This window comes from Callithrix jacchus, chromosome 6 (genome assembly GCF_049354715.1).
Source record: "Callithrix jacchus isolate 240 chromosome 6, calJac240_pri, whole genome shotgun sequence".
Taxonomy (NCBI): Eukaryota; Metazoa; Chordata; class Mammalia; order Primates; family Cebidae; genus Callithrix; species Callithrix jacchus.
Genome location: NC_133507.1, coordinates 50244548 through 50261568, shown reverse-complemented (window position 1 = coordinate 50261568; position 17021 = coordinate 50244548). Strand labels below are relative to the sequence as shown.

At 38.3% G+C, this 17021-nt stretch overlaps 1 protein-coding gene across 10 annotated transcripts in view; it reads left to right on the top strand.

The window, feature by feature from the left end:
• The window catches only part of SESTD1 (SEC14 and spectrin domain containing 1), a 158352-nt gene that overhangs the window by 128547 nt on the left and 12784 nt on the right, over window positions 1-17021 (top strand). For 8 of the 10 annotated variants that reach the window (XM_078327327.1, XM_035304431.3, XM_078327328.1 and 5 more), the window contains 4 exons: window positions 1527-1608; window positions 2318-2440; window positions 3892-4083; window positions 13875-13996. In XM_078327327.1, coding sequence (XP_078183453.1) covers window positions 1527-1608; window positions 2318-2440; window positions 3892-4083; window positions 13875-13996 — 519 coding nt within the window. Of the gene's footprint in view, window positions 1-1526; window positions 1609-2317; window positions 2535-3891; window positions 4084-13874; window positions 13997-17021 lie in introns of all 10 variants that reach the window. The other 2 variants (XR_013518855.1, XR_013518856.1) reach the window with 1 other exon arrangement.

The following is a 17021-nucleotide window of genomic DNA, read 5'->3' as shown; positions in this document are numbered from 1 at the left end:
CTTGCTCCTCACTACTCCCATAAAACATTTTAAATAGCTTTATAATAGTACTTATTACAACTCTGCAAATGTCAACAGCTTGATAGTAGAGACCATATCTTGTATTTTCTCCAGCACACATTATCTAGTACCTGAATATATATTAAAGTGGTTTACATTGTTTTTTAGTTTCAGATTTAAAAAATAATTATCGGCCGGGCGCGGTGGCTCAAGCCTGTAATCCCAGCACTTTGGGAGGCTGAGGCGGGTGGATCACAAGGTCAAGAGATCGAGACCATCCTGGTCAACATGGTGAAACCCCGTCTCTACTAAAAATACAAAAAATTAGCTGGGCATGGTGGCGCATGACTGTAATCCCAGCTACTCAGGAGGCTGAGGCAGGAGAATTGCCTGAACCCAGGAGGCGGAGGTTGCAGTGAGCCGAGATCACACCATTGCACTCCAGCCTGGGTAACAAGAGTGAAACTCCATCTCAAAAAAAAAAAAAATAATAATAATAATAATTATCATCTTCCCCTTCAGTCCATTGTAGAATTATGCTAAGTTGAATTTTAACATTACAACTTTTATCGAGAGCAACTTTATTTTTTTTTAAAAAGCCTTGTGATGCTTAATTCTTTATTGTTATTAAGCTATCTTTAAGGACATCAAGTATAGTAAAGCCCAGTGTCGGATAACTTGTTACTGATATTTGAGACAGTAGTGAGAGTCTCCCATCCCACCTGCAGTACACAGAATTGCATGGAAATGAAGGAAATGGACCAGAGTTAAGTTAGGTTAAGTTGCCTTTAAACTTTAACTGGTATGTTATCGAGGCAGACCACAGTGAGATTAAAAAATAATCTGAATTGTGCTTCTCTACACCCAGAGGCCAGTAGAGGTTTTTGTTTCTTTAAGTCCTCCATTAGTTTTTAAGAGTGTAAATGGAGGATTTAAAAAAAAAATCAGAATTAAATATTATTTTATATAATATAATGAAAAGCATTAATTTTTCAAAATTTCTTTAGCTGGGCATAGTGGTGCACACCTGTAGTCTCAGCTACTTGGGAAGCTGGGGTGTAAGGATCAGTTAAGCCCAGGAGTTTGAGGTTATAGTAAGCTATGATGGTGCCTCTGCACTCCAGCCTAGGTGACTGAGTGAGACCTTGCCTCAAAAAAAAATCTTCCTGTATTTGAGAAACATTATACTTTTATCCTTGAAGCTTGTTTAATGCTAAAAGTCAATGGAGATTTTGGGGGGGGGTGGTTAGTATCCTATTGTAATGACATTTTGCTTTAACGTTTTGCAGAATCCATGCTGTCCTTAAGAAGGGTTTTTTATTGAGTATCATTCAGGTATTTTGAGGTTCTGATGTAACATTGACAGAGATATCCCTAACATTCTTACAAATCAATACAAAATATTTGCATTCTCCATTGTGTAGGACTAAGTATTTTAGTGTACTATAAAACACCTGCCAAATGATGATGTTACAGTAATCAACAAAACAGAAATGATGAGTTAAATTTATGTCTGGGTTCATTAGATGTGAAGACATGGTAGATGTGCGAAGGTTAAAGATGCTTCAGATGGTGCAGTTGTTTAAATGTGAAGAAGACGCTGCCCAGGTAAGGACCAGTCAGCTATATTATATAGTTAACTTTTCTTAGAAGATTGATTTCATTTAATTACAACAAAAGTGAACTTTTCATGGTTCTAAAAAAGTAAATTCTTGAAGTCAGATTCTAGTTTATCCTATTGAAGAATAAACTTTGGTATTCCCATCTAGTTTATTGATCTCATTTATCTTAATCTTCTCAATGAAATCCTCTACTGAGCTAGAGATTGGGATCATTTATTATTTATTATTGTTGATTAGGTTGTCAGTTACATCCAGGATAAAATCTGGTGGAGCTCATTGCATTTTAGCCTGCAAGAGAATTTTCAGTACCATATATACAATTTGATATCTTTTGTCATTATCAGAGAATATCATTTCAGTTTGATTTAGAGAAAATTTATGATTTTATGTAGTAACACAAATCTGTAATGCAATCCTGATGGATCTATATACAGAAATACATTATCTTATTATGTGACATTAATTTTAAAAGAATGCTCTTCTTTAGTATGTCTTGCCTTCAGATTTAAAGAATTTTGAGGAGGAGAGGTCATTAATTCATGTAGTTTATCACTGAATGAAAAAAGCTTTTAAGACTAAGTTATAATTAACAGATACATTAATCACATGATAGTAATCTCTATATAAATATGATATTTTGGTACAGTAAGTAAAGAGTTCTGAATCCAGCTTCGTTGTTATGTCTTTTTGTTTAGGCAGTAGAATGGCTAAGTGAACTCCTGGATGCTCTACTTAAGACCCACATCAGATTGGGTGATGATGCTCAAGAAACGAAAGTTTTGCTGGAAAAGCATAGAAAATTTGTTGATGTTGCACAGGTGCAAAACTGGTTATCTTCCTTTTCCACAAGCTCAGTGTTTGAATAGCTTTCTGCATGATTATAATGTAACTTTACCCTCCAAGTCCACGAAGGTTAGTTTTGTTATTCCAGAAGTATCACAGAATTAAGAAAATGTCAGCTGGTGCATCAAAACTAGCCTGCATAAACTTGAGAGGGTTTATGTTTCCCTGAATACAGGTTCTGCATGGTCCCTCTGAATTATGTTATATATTATGGCATTTTTAAGGCAATCCAACTGTTCATTCATATTAACAGAATGAACTTATTTACTCATATTAACAAAATGAATTTACTGATATTAATAGAATATGAAATGGATGTTAATATCAGTAAATAAGAAACCTCACTTGCTGCATCTTACTAGTGTTAGCATAATAATACAGAACTTTTTTGTGATGAAAAGTAAAAGTATCTTTTTTTTTTTTTGAGACAGAGTCTTACTCTGTCGCCCAGGCTGCAGTGTAGTGGTACGATCTCGGCTCACTGCAACCTCCGCCTCCGAGCTTCAAGCAATTCTCGTGCTTCATCCTCCCCTCTGAGTAGCTAGGATTACAGGCACCTGCCATTCACACCAGTCTGTTTTGTATTTTTAGTAGAGCTGGGGTTTCACCATGTTGGTCAGGTTGGTCTCGAACTCCTGACCTCAAGTGGTCCACCCACCTTGGCCTCCCTAAGTGCTAGTATTACAGAGGTGAGCCACCGCACCTGGCTGAAAAGTATCTTAATTTATTTTTCCTAATAATGAGTTTACATTGTAACAGGTGTAGTTTCCTATATGGAATATGAAGTGCCTAATTTCACCTACTTTTGTAAGTAGTTTAATTCATAAGCAGACATTCTTTCTAGCCAGTGAAATTTAGCAGACTGAGATGGGGGAAACAGAATAAAGAAGGGAAACCTAACAAAAAGAAACTTTCTAATTGAAAATTAAATTTTTTTCAAGATAAGGCCTTGCTCTGTCACCCAGGATATAATGTGGTAGCACAGTTGTAGCTCACTCTATCCTCAAACTCCTGGGCTCAAGTGATCCTTCTGCCTCAGCCTCCAAAGTAGCTGGGACTACAGGCAAGTGTGGCCACACTCAACTAATTTTTTTTCATTTTTTTAGAGATAGGATCTTGCTATGTCGGCTAGGCTGGTATTGAACTTCTAGCTTCAAGCGATTCTCCCTCCTCAGCCTCCCAAAGTGCTGGGATTACAGGCATGAGCCATTGTGCCTTGCCAGGAAACTTACTATAAACCAACTAAAAATATTGCTTCCCCTTTATTATTTATACACAGCTAATTTGTAGTAATAAGTACCACTAGATTTATTCAGTATCGATTTCTAATAGTGTCACTTAATTGCAACGACAGTCTTCCTGCACACTTACCCTGTCCTCTTAAGAATTCTTTTATTATAATTTCATGTTTACTTTTCTTTTTTAGAGCACTTATGACTACGGCAGGCAGTTGCTACAGGCTACAGTTGTGTTATGCCAATCTCTGCGCTGCACTTCTCGATCATCTGGGGATACACTTCCTCGGTTGAACAGAGTATGGAAACAATTTACAATAGCATCTGAAGAGAGAGTACATAGGTTGGAAATGGCTATTGCATTTCACTCAAATGCTGAAAAGGTTTGCTTTTTTTTTAAAATGTATTCTCAGTGGTATTTATTATATGTGTTTAAAAATGTTAATTTTAGTAATATAATTATACAACTAATCTATTTTTCAATATTTATGTTAGTTCAATTGTTACAGTTTGTTTAGTTATAACATATTGCCTTAGAGAGTTCAAATGAAATTTTCTTAATCCTTACCAGTGCTGGAGAGCCATGATTGGAGAAATCTAGAACCTTGTGGTAGTCTTCTTTTTTTTTTTTTTTTTTTTTAAGGAAAGAAAAAAGATGAGTGAAGGAGAGGAAGAAAGAGGAAGAAAAAGAGGGAGAGAGAACGGAAATGTTGCTTTATTTTTAAAAAATGGGTATTAATAATGGCCGATCAATATTTCATTTAAACCTATGAGTAGATGTGATGTGGTATTGACAAGAATGTATATTTTGTATATTTAAAGTGGAGAGCTCTATAAATATTTATTAAGTTTACTTGTTCCAGATCTGGGTTCAGGTCCTGGATATCCTAATTTTCTGTTTCATTGAGTCTAAGTCTCTTTATAGGTCTTATGTATCTGGGTGTTAGGATCGTTAGCTCTTATAGTGGTAAAAGGATCAATGCAACAATATCTTTGTTGCTTTAAAAATCTATTTTATCAGATGCGAGAATTGCAACTCCTGCTATTTATTTATTTATTTATTTATTTATTTATTTATTTATTTTTGCTCTCCATTTGGTTGGTAAATCTTTCTCCATCTCTTTGAGTCTTTGTGTATCCTTGCATGTGAAATGGGTCTGGATGTAGCATACCATTGGGTTTTGGCTGTATCTTTTGATTGGGGGATTTAGTCAATTTAAATTTAGGATCACTGCCATTTGATGTTAACTGGCTGTTTTATCCATTCATTGATATAAATTCTTCTTTATGTTGATGCTCTTTACTTTTTGGTATATTTTTAGAAAGGCTAATACTGGTTGTTTCTTTCTATGTGTAATGCTTCTTTCAGAAGCTCTTGTAAAGCAGGCCTGGTGGTAATAAAATCTCTAAGTACTTGCTTGTTCATAAAAGATTTTATTTTTCCTTCAGTTGTGAAGCTTAGTTTGGCTGGATATGAAATTCTGGGCTGAAAGTTCTGTTCTTTAAGGATATTGAATATTGGCCCCCACTCTCTTCTGGCTTGTAGGGTTTCTGCTGAGAGATCTGCTGTAAGTCTGATAGGCTCCCCTTTGTGGGTAACCTGACCTTTCTCTCTGGCTGCTCTTAGTATTTTCTCCTTTGTTTCAACCCTGGTGAATCTAACGATTATGTGCCTTGGGGTTGCTCTTCTTGAGGAATATCTTTGTGGTGTTCTCTGTATTACCTGGGGTTGAATATTGTCCTGCTTTGCTAGGTTGGGAAAGTTTTCCTGAATAATATCCTGAAGAATATTTTCCAGCTTGGATTCATTCTCTTCATCGCATTCAGATACACCTATCAAATGTAAATTAGGTCTTTTCACATAGTCCCATATTTCTTGGAGACTTTGCTCATTCCTTTTTAATCCTTTTTTCTCTATTCTTGTCTTCTTGTTTTATTTCATTAAGTTGGTCTTCGACCTCTGGCCTTTCTTCTGCTTGATCAATTTGAGTGTTTAAACCTGTGCTTGCTTCTAGAAGTTCCCATATTGTATTCTTCAGTTCCATTAATTCACTTACATTCCTCTCTAAATTGTCTTCTCATTAGGATTTCATCAAACCTTTTTTCAAAGTTCTTAGTTTCTTTACACTGGGCTACAACATGTTCTTTTAACTCACAGAAGTTTCTTATTATCCATCTTCTGAAGCCTGATTCTGTTAACGGAATGCGCTCGTTCTCCATCAAGCCTTGTTCCCTTGTTGATGAGGAACTGTGATCCTCTTTAGAGGGAGAGGCATTCTGATTTTGAATATTCTCAACCTTTTGACGCTGGTTTCTTCCCATCATTGTAAATTTATCCAGCTGTCGTCTTTGTAATTACCAACTTTCAAATTAGGTCTCTGAGTGGACGTCCAAGTTGTTAATTCCCAGGGCCGAAATGTGAGCAACCCACTGCGCCGGCCAAAACAGTGGCGTTAAGACTGATGGTGCTTTTCTGCCCGGGCATCTCTGGTCTGGCTTTCTTCTTGAGTCCGTAATAGGCGACTCTACCTTCCCAGAGCTCCAAACCTCGGTCAGAAGGGGAACCAGTACTGTTTACTCTGCACCAAGAGCTGCCGTGCCAAGGTGCCAGCTAAACCGCCAGCCACAAGAGTCTTGCTGGCGACCCATGGGGCTCCTCCACTGGGAATCTTCTGGTCTGTGAACGACAAAAGTTTGTCTGAAAGTGTGGCATCCTCTTGTTCTCTACACTTTCACGGGGATGAAAGCGATCAGCCATCTTGGATCGTTCTTGGTAGTCTTCTCTTTATACTGCTTCTCTCCTGACCAAGCCTGGTGTCCAGAATATGCCCTCTGTTATTTGAAGTTTTATGAGTTCAATCTCATGATTGATATGTAGAACAGATGTTGGAAGGAACCTCAGGAATTAAACAGTTTCTTTCTGAATTATGAAGTACATCTGTTGGGAAGTGTCATAGTCTCATTGTCAACTGGTCATTGAACTCCATAGATCAACGTTTGATTAACATAGGCCTAATTAAGATAAATAAAAGTATACAAAATGCTATAACTTGTTTATCCATTGATTGTTACAATGAGAATTTTTTTATTATGAAGTATACTATTAATATAGAAAACATAAGACTACAAGTATTCTGTGCAGTGAGATTTCACAAAGTGAACACACCTGTGTAATCAGTGTACTGTTCAAAGAAACAGAACCTTACCATCACCCAGAAGCTCCCCCCCACTTATAGTCACAGTACTGCTTCCCCCACCATCAAACAGTGACCACTGGCCCAATGTATAGCACCACTGATAACTTTTTAGAATATTACTTTCTTTTTTTAATTGCCTTTTAGGTTTTGGGTTACATGTGAAGAACATGCAAGATTGTTGCATAGGTACACACATGGCAGTGTGATTTGCTGCCTTCCTCCCCATCACCTATATCTGGCATTTCTCCCCTTGCTGTCTCTCCCCAACTCCCCACCCCCCACTGTCCCTCCCGTTTCCCCCCATCAGACCCCAGTGTGTAATGCTCCCCTCCCTGTGTCCATGTGGTCTCATTGTTCAACACCCACCTATGAGTGAGAACATGTGGTGTTTGATTTTCTGTTCTTGTGTCAGTTTGCTGAGAATGATGGTTTCCAGGTTCATCCATGTCCCTACAAAGGACATGAAACTCATTGTTTCTTATGTTTAAGTCTTTAGTCCATCTGGAGTTAATTTTAGTATTCCATGGTGTATATGTGCCACATTTTCCCTGTCCAGTCTATCATCAATGGGCATTTGGGTTGGTTCCAGGTCTTTGCTATTATAAACAGTGCTGCAGTGAACATTCATGTGCATGTGCCCTTATAGTATAATTTTGGCTTGTGGTGTTTTGGTCATGAAGTCCTTGCCTATGCCTATGTCCTGAATGGTTTTACCTAGATTTTTTTCTAGGATTTTTATGGTGTTATGTCTTATGTTTAAGTCTTTAGTCCATCTGGAGTTAATTTTAGGGTAAGGTGTCAGGAAGGGGTCCAGTTGCTGCTTTCTGCACATGGCTAGCCAGTTTTCCCAACACCATTTATTAAACAGGGAATCATTTCCCCATTGCTTGTTTTTGTCAGGTTTGTCAAAGATCAGATGGTTGTAGATGTGTGGTGTTGCCTCCGAGGCCTCTGTTCTGTTCCATGGGTCTATATCTCTGTTTTGGTACCAGTACCATGCTGTTTTGATTACTGTAGCCTTGTAGTATAGTTTGAAGTCCAGTCGTGTGGTGCCTCCAGCTTTGTTATTTTTGCTTAGAATTGACTTGGCTATTCAGGCTCTGTTTTGGTTCCATATGAAGTTTAAGGCGGTTTTCTCCAGTTCTGTGAAGAAGGTCATTGGTAGCTTGATGGGGATAGTGTTAAATCTGTAAATTACTTTGGGCAGTATGTTCATTTTCACAATATTGATTCTTCCTAACCATGACCATGGAATGTTTCTTCATCTGTTTGTGTCCTCTCTTATTTCCTTGAGCACTGGTTTGTAGTTTTCCTTGAAGAGGTCCTTTATGTTCCCCGTTTGTTGTATTCCTAGGTATTTTATTCTCTTTGAGCAATTGTGAATGGCAGTTTGTTCTTGATTTGGCTCTCTTTAACTCTGTTATTGGTGTATAGGAATGCTTGTGATTTTTGCACACCGATTTTGTATCCTGAGACTTTGCTGAAGTTGCTTATCAGTTTCAGGAGTTTTTGGGCTAAGACGATGGGGTCTTCTAAATATACAATCATGTCGTCTGAAAATAGAGACAGCTTGACTTCTTCCTTTCCTATTTGAATACTCTTTATTTCTTTTTCTTGCCTGATTGCTCTGGCTAGAACTTCCAGTACTATATTGAATAGGAGTGGTGAGAGAGGGCATCCTTGTCTAGTGCCAGATTTCAGAGGGAATGCTTCCAATTTTTGCCCATTCAGTATGATACTGGGTGTTGGTTTGTCGTAAATAGCTTTTATTATTTTGAGATACATTCCATCAATACCTAGTTTATGGAGAGTTTTTAGCATAAAGGGCTGTTGAATTTTGTCAAAGGCCTTCTCTGCATCAATTGAGATAATCATATGGTTTTTGTCTTTGGTTCTGTTTATATCGTGAATTATGTTTATAGATTTGTGTATGTTGAACCAGCCTTGCATCCCTGGAATGAAGCCTACTTGATCGTGGTGGATAAGCTTTTGATGTGCTCTTGCAATCAGTTTGCCAGTATTTTATTGAAGATTTTTGCATCTATGTTCATCATGGATATTGACCTGAAGTTTTCTTTTCTTGCTGAGTCTCTGTTGGTGGCGATGATGTTGGTCTCATAAAATGGGACGGATTCCCTCTTTTTGGATTGTTTGGAATCGTTTCAGAAGGAATGGTACCAGCTCCTCTTTGTATGTCTGATAGAATTTGGCTGTGAACCCATCTGGACCTGGGCTTTTTTTGTGTGGTAGGCTCTTAATTGCTGCCTTAACTTCAGCCCTTGTTATTGGTCTGTTGAGGGTTTCGACTTCTTCCTGGTTTAGGCTTGGGAGGATCCAAGTGTCCAGGAATTTATCCATTTCTTCCAGGTTTACTAGTTTATGTGCATAGAGTTTTCTGTAATTATCTCTGATGATGGTTTTTATTTCTGTGGAATCTGTGGTGATCTCCCCTTTATCGTTTTTTATTGCATCTATTTGATTATTCTCTCTTTTCTTTTTTAGTAATCTGGCTAGCAGTCTATTTTGTTGATGTTTTCAGAAGACCAGCTCCTAGATTTATTGATTTTTTTGAAGGGTTTTTTGTGTCTCTATCTCCTTCAGTTCTGCTCTGATCTTAGTCATTTCTTGTCTTCTGCTAGGTTTTGAGTTTTTTTGATCTTGCTCCTCTAGCTCTTTCAATTTTGACTATAGTGTGTCAATTTTAGATCTTTCCTTGCTTCTCATATGGGCATTTATGGCTGTATATTTTTCCGCTAGACACTGCTTTAAATGTGTCCCAGAGATTCTGGTATGTTGTGTCTTCATTCTCGTTGGTTTCGAAGAACATCTTTATTTCTGCCTTCATTTCATTGTTTATCCAGTCAACATTCAAGAGCCAGTTGTTCAGTTTCCATGAAGCTGTGTGGTTCTGAGTTATTTTCTGAATTCTGAGTTCTAACTTGATTGCATTGTGGTCTGAGTGAATGTTTGTTATGATTTCCATTATTTTGCATTTGCTGAGGAGTGATTTACTTCCAATTATGTGGTCAATTTTAGAGTAGGTATGATGTGGTGCTGAGAAGAATGTATATTCTGTGGATTTGTGGTGGAGAGTTCTGTAAATGTCTATTAGGTTTGCTTGGTTCAGGTATGAGTTCAAGTCCTGGATATCCTTGTTAATTTTCTGTCTCATTGATCTGTCTAATATTGACAATGGGGTGTTTAAGTCTCCCACTATTATTGTGTGGGAGTCTAAGTCTCTTTGTAAGTCATTAAGAACTTGCTTTATGTATCTGGGTGCTTCTGTATTGGGTCATATATATTTAGGATCGTTAGCTCTTCTTGTAGCATGGATCCTTTTACCATTATGTAATGTCCTTCTTTGACTCTTTTGATTATTGTTGGTTTAAAGTGTATTTTATCAGAGATGAGAATTGCAACTCATGCTTTTTTTTTGCTCACCATTTGCTTGGTAAATCTTCTTCCATCCCTTTATTTTGAACCTTTGTGTATCCCTGCATGTGAGATGGTTTTCCTGGAAACAGCACACTGATGGGTTTTGATTTTTTATCCAATTTGTCAGTCTATGTCTTTTGATTGGGGTGTTTGGCCCATTTACATTTGGGGTTAATATTGTTATGTGTAAATTTGATCCTGCCATTTTGATGCTAGTTGGCTGTTTTGCTCGTTAATTGATGCAGTTTCTTCATTATGTCAGTGCTCTTTACTATTTGGTATGTTTTTGGAGTGGCTGGTACTGGTTGTTCCTTTCTATTTTTAGTGCTTTCAGGAGCCCTTGTAAAGCAGGCCTGGTAGTGACGAAATCTCTGAGTATTTGCTTGTTCATAAAGGATTTTATTTCTCCTTCACTTAATGAAGCTTAGTTTGGGTGGTTATGAAATTCTGGGTTGCAAATTCTTTTCTTTAAGGATGTTGAATATTGGCCCCCACTCTCTTCTGGCTTGTAGGGTTTCTGCTGAGAGATCTGCTGTGAGTCTGATGGGCTACACTTTGTGGGTAACCTGACCTTTCTCTCTGGCTGCCCTTAGTATTTTCACCTTCATTTCAACCCTGGTGAATCTGATGATTATGTGCCTTGGGGTTGCTCTTCGTGCGGAATATCTTTGTGGTGTTCTCTGTATTTCTTGGACTTGAATATTGGCCTGCCTTGCAAGGTTGAGGAAGTTTTCCTGGATAATATCCTGAAGAGTATTTTCCAGCTTGGATTTATTCTCTCTGTCACATTCAGGTACACCTTTCAAACGTAGATTAGGTCTTTTCACACAGTCCCATATTTCTTGGAGACTTTATTTATTCCTTTTTACGCTTTTTTCCTCTAATCTTGCCTTCTTGTTTTATTTCTTTGAGTTGATCTTTGACCTCTGATATCCTTTCTTCTGCTTGGTCAATTCGGCTGTTGAAACTTGTATATGCTTCATGAAGTGCTCGTGTACTGTTTTTCAGCTCCATCAATTCACTTATAGTCCTCTCTAAGCTGTTTATTCTTGTTAGCATTTTGTCATATGTTTTTTCAAGGTTCTTAGTTTCTTTGCATTGCATTGGAACATGTTCTTTTAGCTCAGAGAAGTTTCTTACTACCCACTTTCTGAGGCCTGTTTCTGTCAATTCATCATACTCATTCTCCATCCAGCCTTGTTCCCTTGCTGGTGAGGAGTTGTGATCCCTTGGAGGAGGAGAGGCGTTCTGGTTTTGGGTGTTTTCATCCCTTTTTTGCTGGTTTCTTCCCATCTTTGTGGATTTATCCACCTGTCGTCTTTGTAGTTGTTGACTTTCAGATTGGGTTTCAGAGTGGACATCCAGTTTGTTGATGAGGAAGTTATTTCTTTCTGTTTTTTAGTTTTCCTTCTAACAGGTCCCTCTGCTGTAGGACTGCTGAGGTCCACTCCAGGCCCTGCTTGCCTGGGGATCACCTGCAGCAGCTGCACAACAGCGAGCATTGCTGCCAGCTGCTTTTCCTGCTTTGTCCCAGGATACCTGCCAGATGTCAGTCTGAGCTCTCCTTTATGAGGTGACTGTTTGGATATACAGGGGTCAGGGAGCTGCTTGAGGAGACAGACTGTCCTTTATAGGAGCTCAAGTGCTGAGTTGTGAGCTTTGTTGTTCATTCAGAGCTGCTGGGAGGTACGTTTAAGTCTGCTACAGCAGAACTCATAAATGCCTTTTTTTGTTCCCCAGGTGCTCTGTTTCAGGGAGTTAGGGCTGTATTTATAAGTTTCTGTCATACTGCTGCCTTTTTTGAAGGCTGCCCTGCCCAGCGAGGAAGCAGCCTAGTCCCAGTCTGCCTGCAGAGGCTTTGCTGAGCTGCTGTGGGCTCCACCCAGCTGCCATGTGAACCTCCCTGCAGTCTTGTTTATATGGGTATAGTTAGAACTACCTCAGCAGTGGCGGCCCACCTCTGTAAAGGTGGACTCTCTCTGTAATGGCGGGCTGCCTCGGCAATGGTGGGCTGCCCCAGCAATGGTGGACTACCTCAGTAGTGGTGGATGGCCTCGGTAATGGCAAACACCCCTTCCCCACAGAGCTGGACCATCCCATGTTCAGCTGTGCTTGCTGTGAAACTCAATTCAGAGCGTTTCAGATTGCTGTTTTTTTGTTGGGGTGGGACCGGCTGAGCCTGATCACCTGGCTCCCTGCCTCAGACCCCTTTTTTTCTTTCAGTTGAGTGAGTGACTCCCAGCTGTTCCAGTTGCCTGTTGAAAAGGTGCCAGGATCTGTGTGATTTCCCATGCAGTGACCCACACACCATGCTGAGATTTGTGGTGCTTTTTTGCCCAGGAATCTCCTGGCCTGGCTCCCTGTTTCAGTCCCCTTTTTTATTAGTGGAATGGACGACTCTGTCTCCCGGGAGCTAAAATGGCGCCTCAACCCGTGTATTTTGAGCAGACACCAGCCATGCTGGTGACCTGTGGGGCTCCTCTGCCTGCCTGGTATGTGGGCAATAAAAATCCATCTGTAAATGCGGCATCTACTCACCCTCCACTCTCTCTGGGAGCTCCAATCCTGAGCTGCTCCTAATCAGCCATCTTGGATCCGTCTCCTAGAATACTACTTTTAACTACCTTTTTATGAGTCATATAAGAACGAATAGTTGAGAGGGTTTTTTAATAGAAATTTGTTTCCTTTTTTTCTGTTACCTAGACTTTGGTTATAATAAATTTGATTTAAATGTGGTTCACTTAGGTTGTGCAAAGATAAGTAAATCAAGCATAAATAAAATAAATTAAGCATAAATATAAATAACCACAACTGTCAGCAAATTGTATAATGATTAGAAAAATATCTAAATCTTGAGTTTTAAAATACAAAATTGTTCATGAGTAATGCTAAAGTAAACATGATTGGATGACATAAAGTATAATGAAAAAAAGTTGTGTAATGAATACTTCTTTTTCTTCTCTCTCAAATTTAGCAATTCTTTCTTGTAGTTTAATTTAAATGATAATGGAAAATAAAGAACAGTATCTCATCAAGGAATACAGAGATTCTCATATTTGAATTATAACCTAATCATTTACATCAGTTAACTGAAGCCAGCAGATCAGTTGTTAAATATTATCATCTAGCTAAGTTGTCACATCAGTTACATGTTTGTACTCTGTTGTTTTTTATTTATAATATTTTTTCACTTGTAATGTCTTTATGTTCTTTGAGAACAGAGTCTGTACCTCCTTCACCTTCCAGGCTTCTAAATAAACATAAAGTGAACTTATTTTTAAAATAGTAGTCTAGTATTTTCTTTCTTGGAAATCACCATATTGTTAGTAGGAATTATGTTATTTCATTTTGTTGTTTTGATTTCTTGAGCATTTAGCAATAATAGATCGATCTTATATTGCGTACTTGAAGATGTTAAAAACAAAAAAATGCCTTTATGTGAGCTTGATTCCATTTCTGTGTCCTTTTTTTTCCTTCAGATTCTCTGAAACTGCAGATCTTTCTGTATCTCTTGATTGATATTGCTCTTTTATTTGTTGCAGATTTTGCAGGACTGTCCAGAAGAGCCTGAAGCTATTAATGATGAGGAGCAATTTGATGAAATTGAAGCAGTTGGGAAATCACTTTTGGATAGATTAACTGTTCCTGTAGTTTATCCTGATGGGTATGGAGCATGTTCTTATAATTTTATTTTTTATTGGTGTGGTCTTAAAGTGAAATCATTAAAAGAGGAAATCTGTTCTTTAAAAAGCTAAGTAAATTAGGTTTGGTCCACATTTTTAACTCCTACAATAAATTAGTTTAAAAATGAAAAGAAATCCACACAGCTCTTAGCCACAGTGATGGTACTTGCTGACATCAGATGTGTTGCTTCTTGAAAGCTTGTTGTAGAATGATCATTGACTTGATTAAAACACTGGGTTCTAGCCTTGGCTATAATGGTAGGGAGTAGTGTGATTTGGGGCTTCATTCAGGAAAAGGAAGAGGGGACAAGGGACTAATGTTTAATGAGTTCATATTATATGCCAAGTACCAGTGAAAGACTTCACCTTCATTAGTTTTGACCAAAGAGGACCAGACCAGTATGATTATTCCTGATTTACAAATGAAGAAACTGAGGCCCAGAGAGATTAAGTAAGGCTCTCAGAATTTCACAGCTTCTAAGTGATAGAGTAAGGATACAATCTCAGGTCTGTCTGGCTCCAAACCCATTCTCTTTGCACTGAGCTATATAGCATTCTAACTTCTTCATGTGTGAAGGGATGGGGTCCTTCATATTTTTTTAATTGATTATTATTTGAAATGGAAAGATGGTTTCTTATATCTTTCCATTTCAAATAATAGTCAATTAAAAAAATATGAAATAATCTGATGCAAAATAAATGGACCAGGAAAAAAATCAGGAGGAGCTTTATCCTTGGTGATTTAGACCTGATTCTTAGTGAAAATAATTTAGAGATAATCCAGAGGATATTTAATTCAAATAATAGAGTAACCAAACCATTAAATAAAAATATAAGTATCCTTAACATTGTGGAATAGTGTGATGAGTGCATCTGTGGACTCTGGAGCCAGTGCTCTCAGCTCCACCAGTTACTCACTGTAACACCTTGGGCAAGCCACTTAACCTCTTTGTGCCTCAACTCCCTCATCTAAAAACAGCAATGTAACACTCGTACCTCCTAAGGTTATGTGGGTGGGGGAATTACCTGAGCTAAATAAATAGACAGTACTTAAAACAGATCTGACTCATAATAAGCACTGCTAATACTGTGCCATGATCTTGCAGTGATTATTTGGGATTGATATTGAAAAGATGGCATTTTATTCCCTTGAAAGAATATTATTCATAGTCTATATTTATGTAATCTCAAGCCATGCCTATACTTGTACAATCAGAAGTAGCCTACAGTCACCTAAAGTCATATTATACATCTCCAATAAAGGAGCCAAAATTCAACTAGTAACAAAATTATAGGCATGCTTCTTATAGTTCCATTTCGGGATCCCTTACCCTCCCTGATTCCAACATTTCACAGCCAGTTGTCACAGAGTCTTCTCTTCTACCCATGTCAGTCTAGGATCACCTCTCCCTGGTATGCTTGCTTCAGCTTCTCGTCTGTGTTTCACAAACAGCCCATGGGTCATTTCCTCATCTTTTCAAGATAAAAGAATGATAGTACTGTATATTCTAAGTTCACAAATACCCACCTTTAATATTTTGGAATTGCCGTTTTATTTCATTTTATATTCATATTAAAATTTATGTATATCTCTTTTAGAGATATACATTTTGCTAAATTAATATTTAATTTTCCCAAATTAAATATTATGCAAAGTTGTGTATAATGTTCTCCATAATTGCTAATATGTTGGTAATCTGTGTCATGTAAAGTTTGTTTGGCAGGCTATACAGATTTGTCTTTTACACCATCGCCTGGTAAAATAAAAGAGATTGATTATCTCTCTGGATTCACTGCGCAAAGACCTAGTGTCAAATTCTGGTTTTTCCCTGTGTGACCTTGCTTACTTCATTTAACTTCCTAGGCTCTACATTTCTGACCTAAAAAATAGAGATTAACCTGGAATTTCTAAAGTTCACACAGGAGCTGGGCAGAGCCCATGGCAGCTCAGCAACCCCTCTGCTGGCAGACTGTGACTAGACTACCTCCTTGCTGGGCAGGGCATCTCTGAAAAAGGCAGCAGCACGTCAGTAACTTATAAATAAAGCCACACCTTCCCAGAGCAGAGCACCAGGGAAAAAAAGGGGGTTATGAGTTCCGCTGCAACAGACTTAAATGTACCTGCCCAGCAGCTCTGAACGTAACAACAGAGCTCACAGCTCCACACTTGAGCTCCTATAAGGGATAGACTGTCTCCTCAAGCAGCTCCCCAACCCCGTATATCCAAAGAGACACCTCATAAAGGAGATCTCAGGTTGACATCTGGCGGGTATCCTTCTAGGACAAAGATAACCGAAGAAGCGGGCAGCAACCCTTACTGCTCTTCAGCTGCTGCAGGTGATCCCCAGGCAAGCAGGGCCTGGAGTGGACCTCAGCAGTCCTACAGCAGAGGAGCCTGTTAGAAGGAAAACTAATTAACAGAAAGAAATAACTTCACCATCAACAAAAAGGACATCCACACAGAGACTCCATCCAAAAGTCACCAACTACAAAGACCACAGGTAGATAAATCCACAAAGATGGGAAGAAACCAGTGCAAAAAGGATGAAAACACACAAAACCAGAATGCCTCTCCTCCTCCAAGGGATGACAACTCCTCACCAGCAAGGGAACAAGACTGGATGGAGAATGAGTGTGATGAATTGACACAGGCTTCAGAAAGTGGAGACTAATAAACTTGTCAGAGCTAAAAGAACATATTCTATCCCAATGCAAAGAAACTAAGAACCTTGAAAAAAGGTTTGATGAAATGCTAACGAGAATAAACAGCTTAGAGGAAAAATATAAGTGAATTGATGGAGCTAAAAAACACAACACAAGAACTTCACGAAGCATACACAAGTTTCAGTAGTCGAATCAACCAAGCAGAAGAAAGGATATCAGAGATTGAAGATCAACTCAATGAAATAAAATGAGAAGGCAAGCTCAGAGAAAAAAGAGTAAAAAGAAATGAACAAAGACTCCAAGAAATACAGGATTATGTGAAAAGAACTATCTACCTTTTAT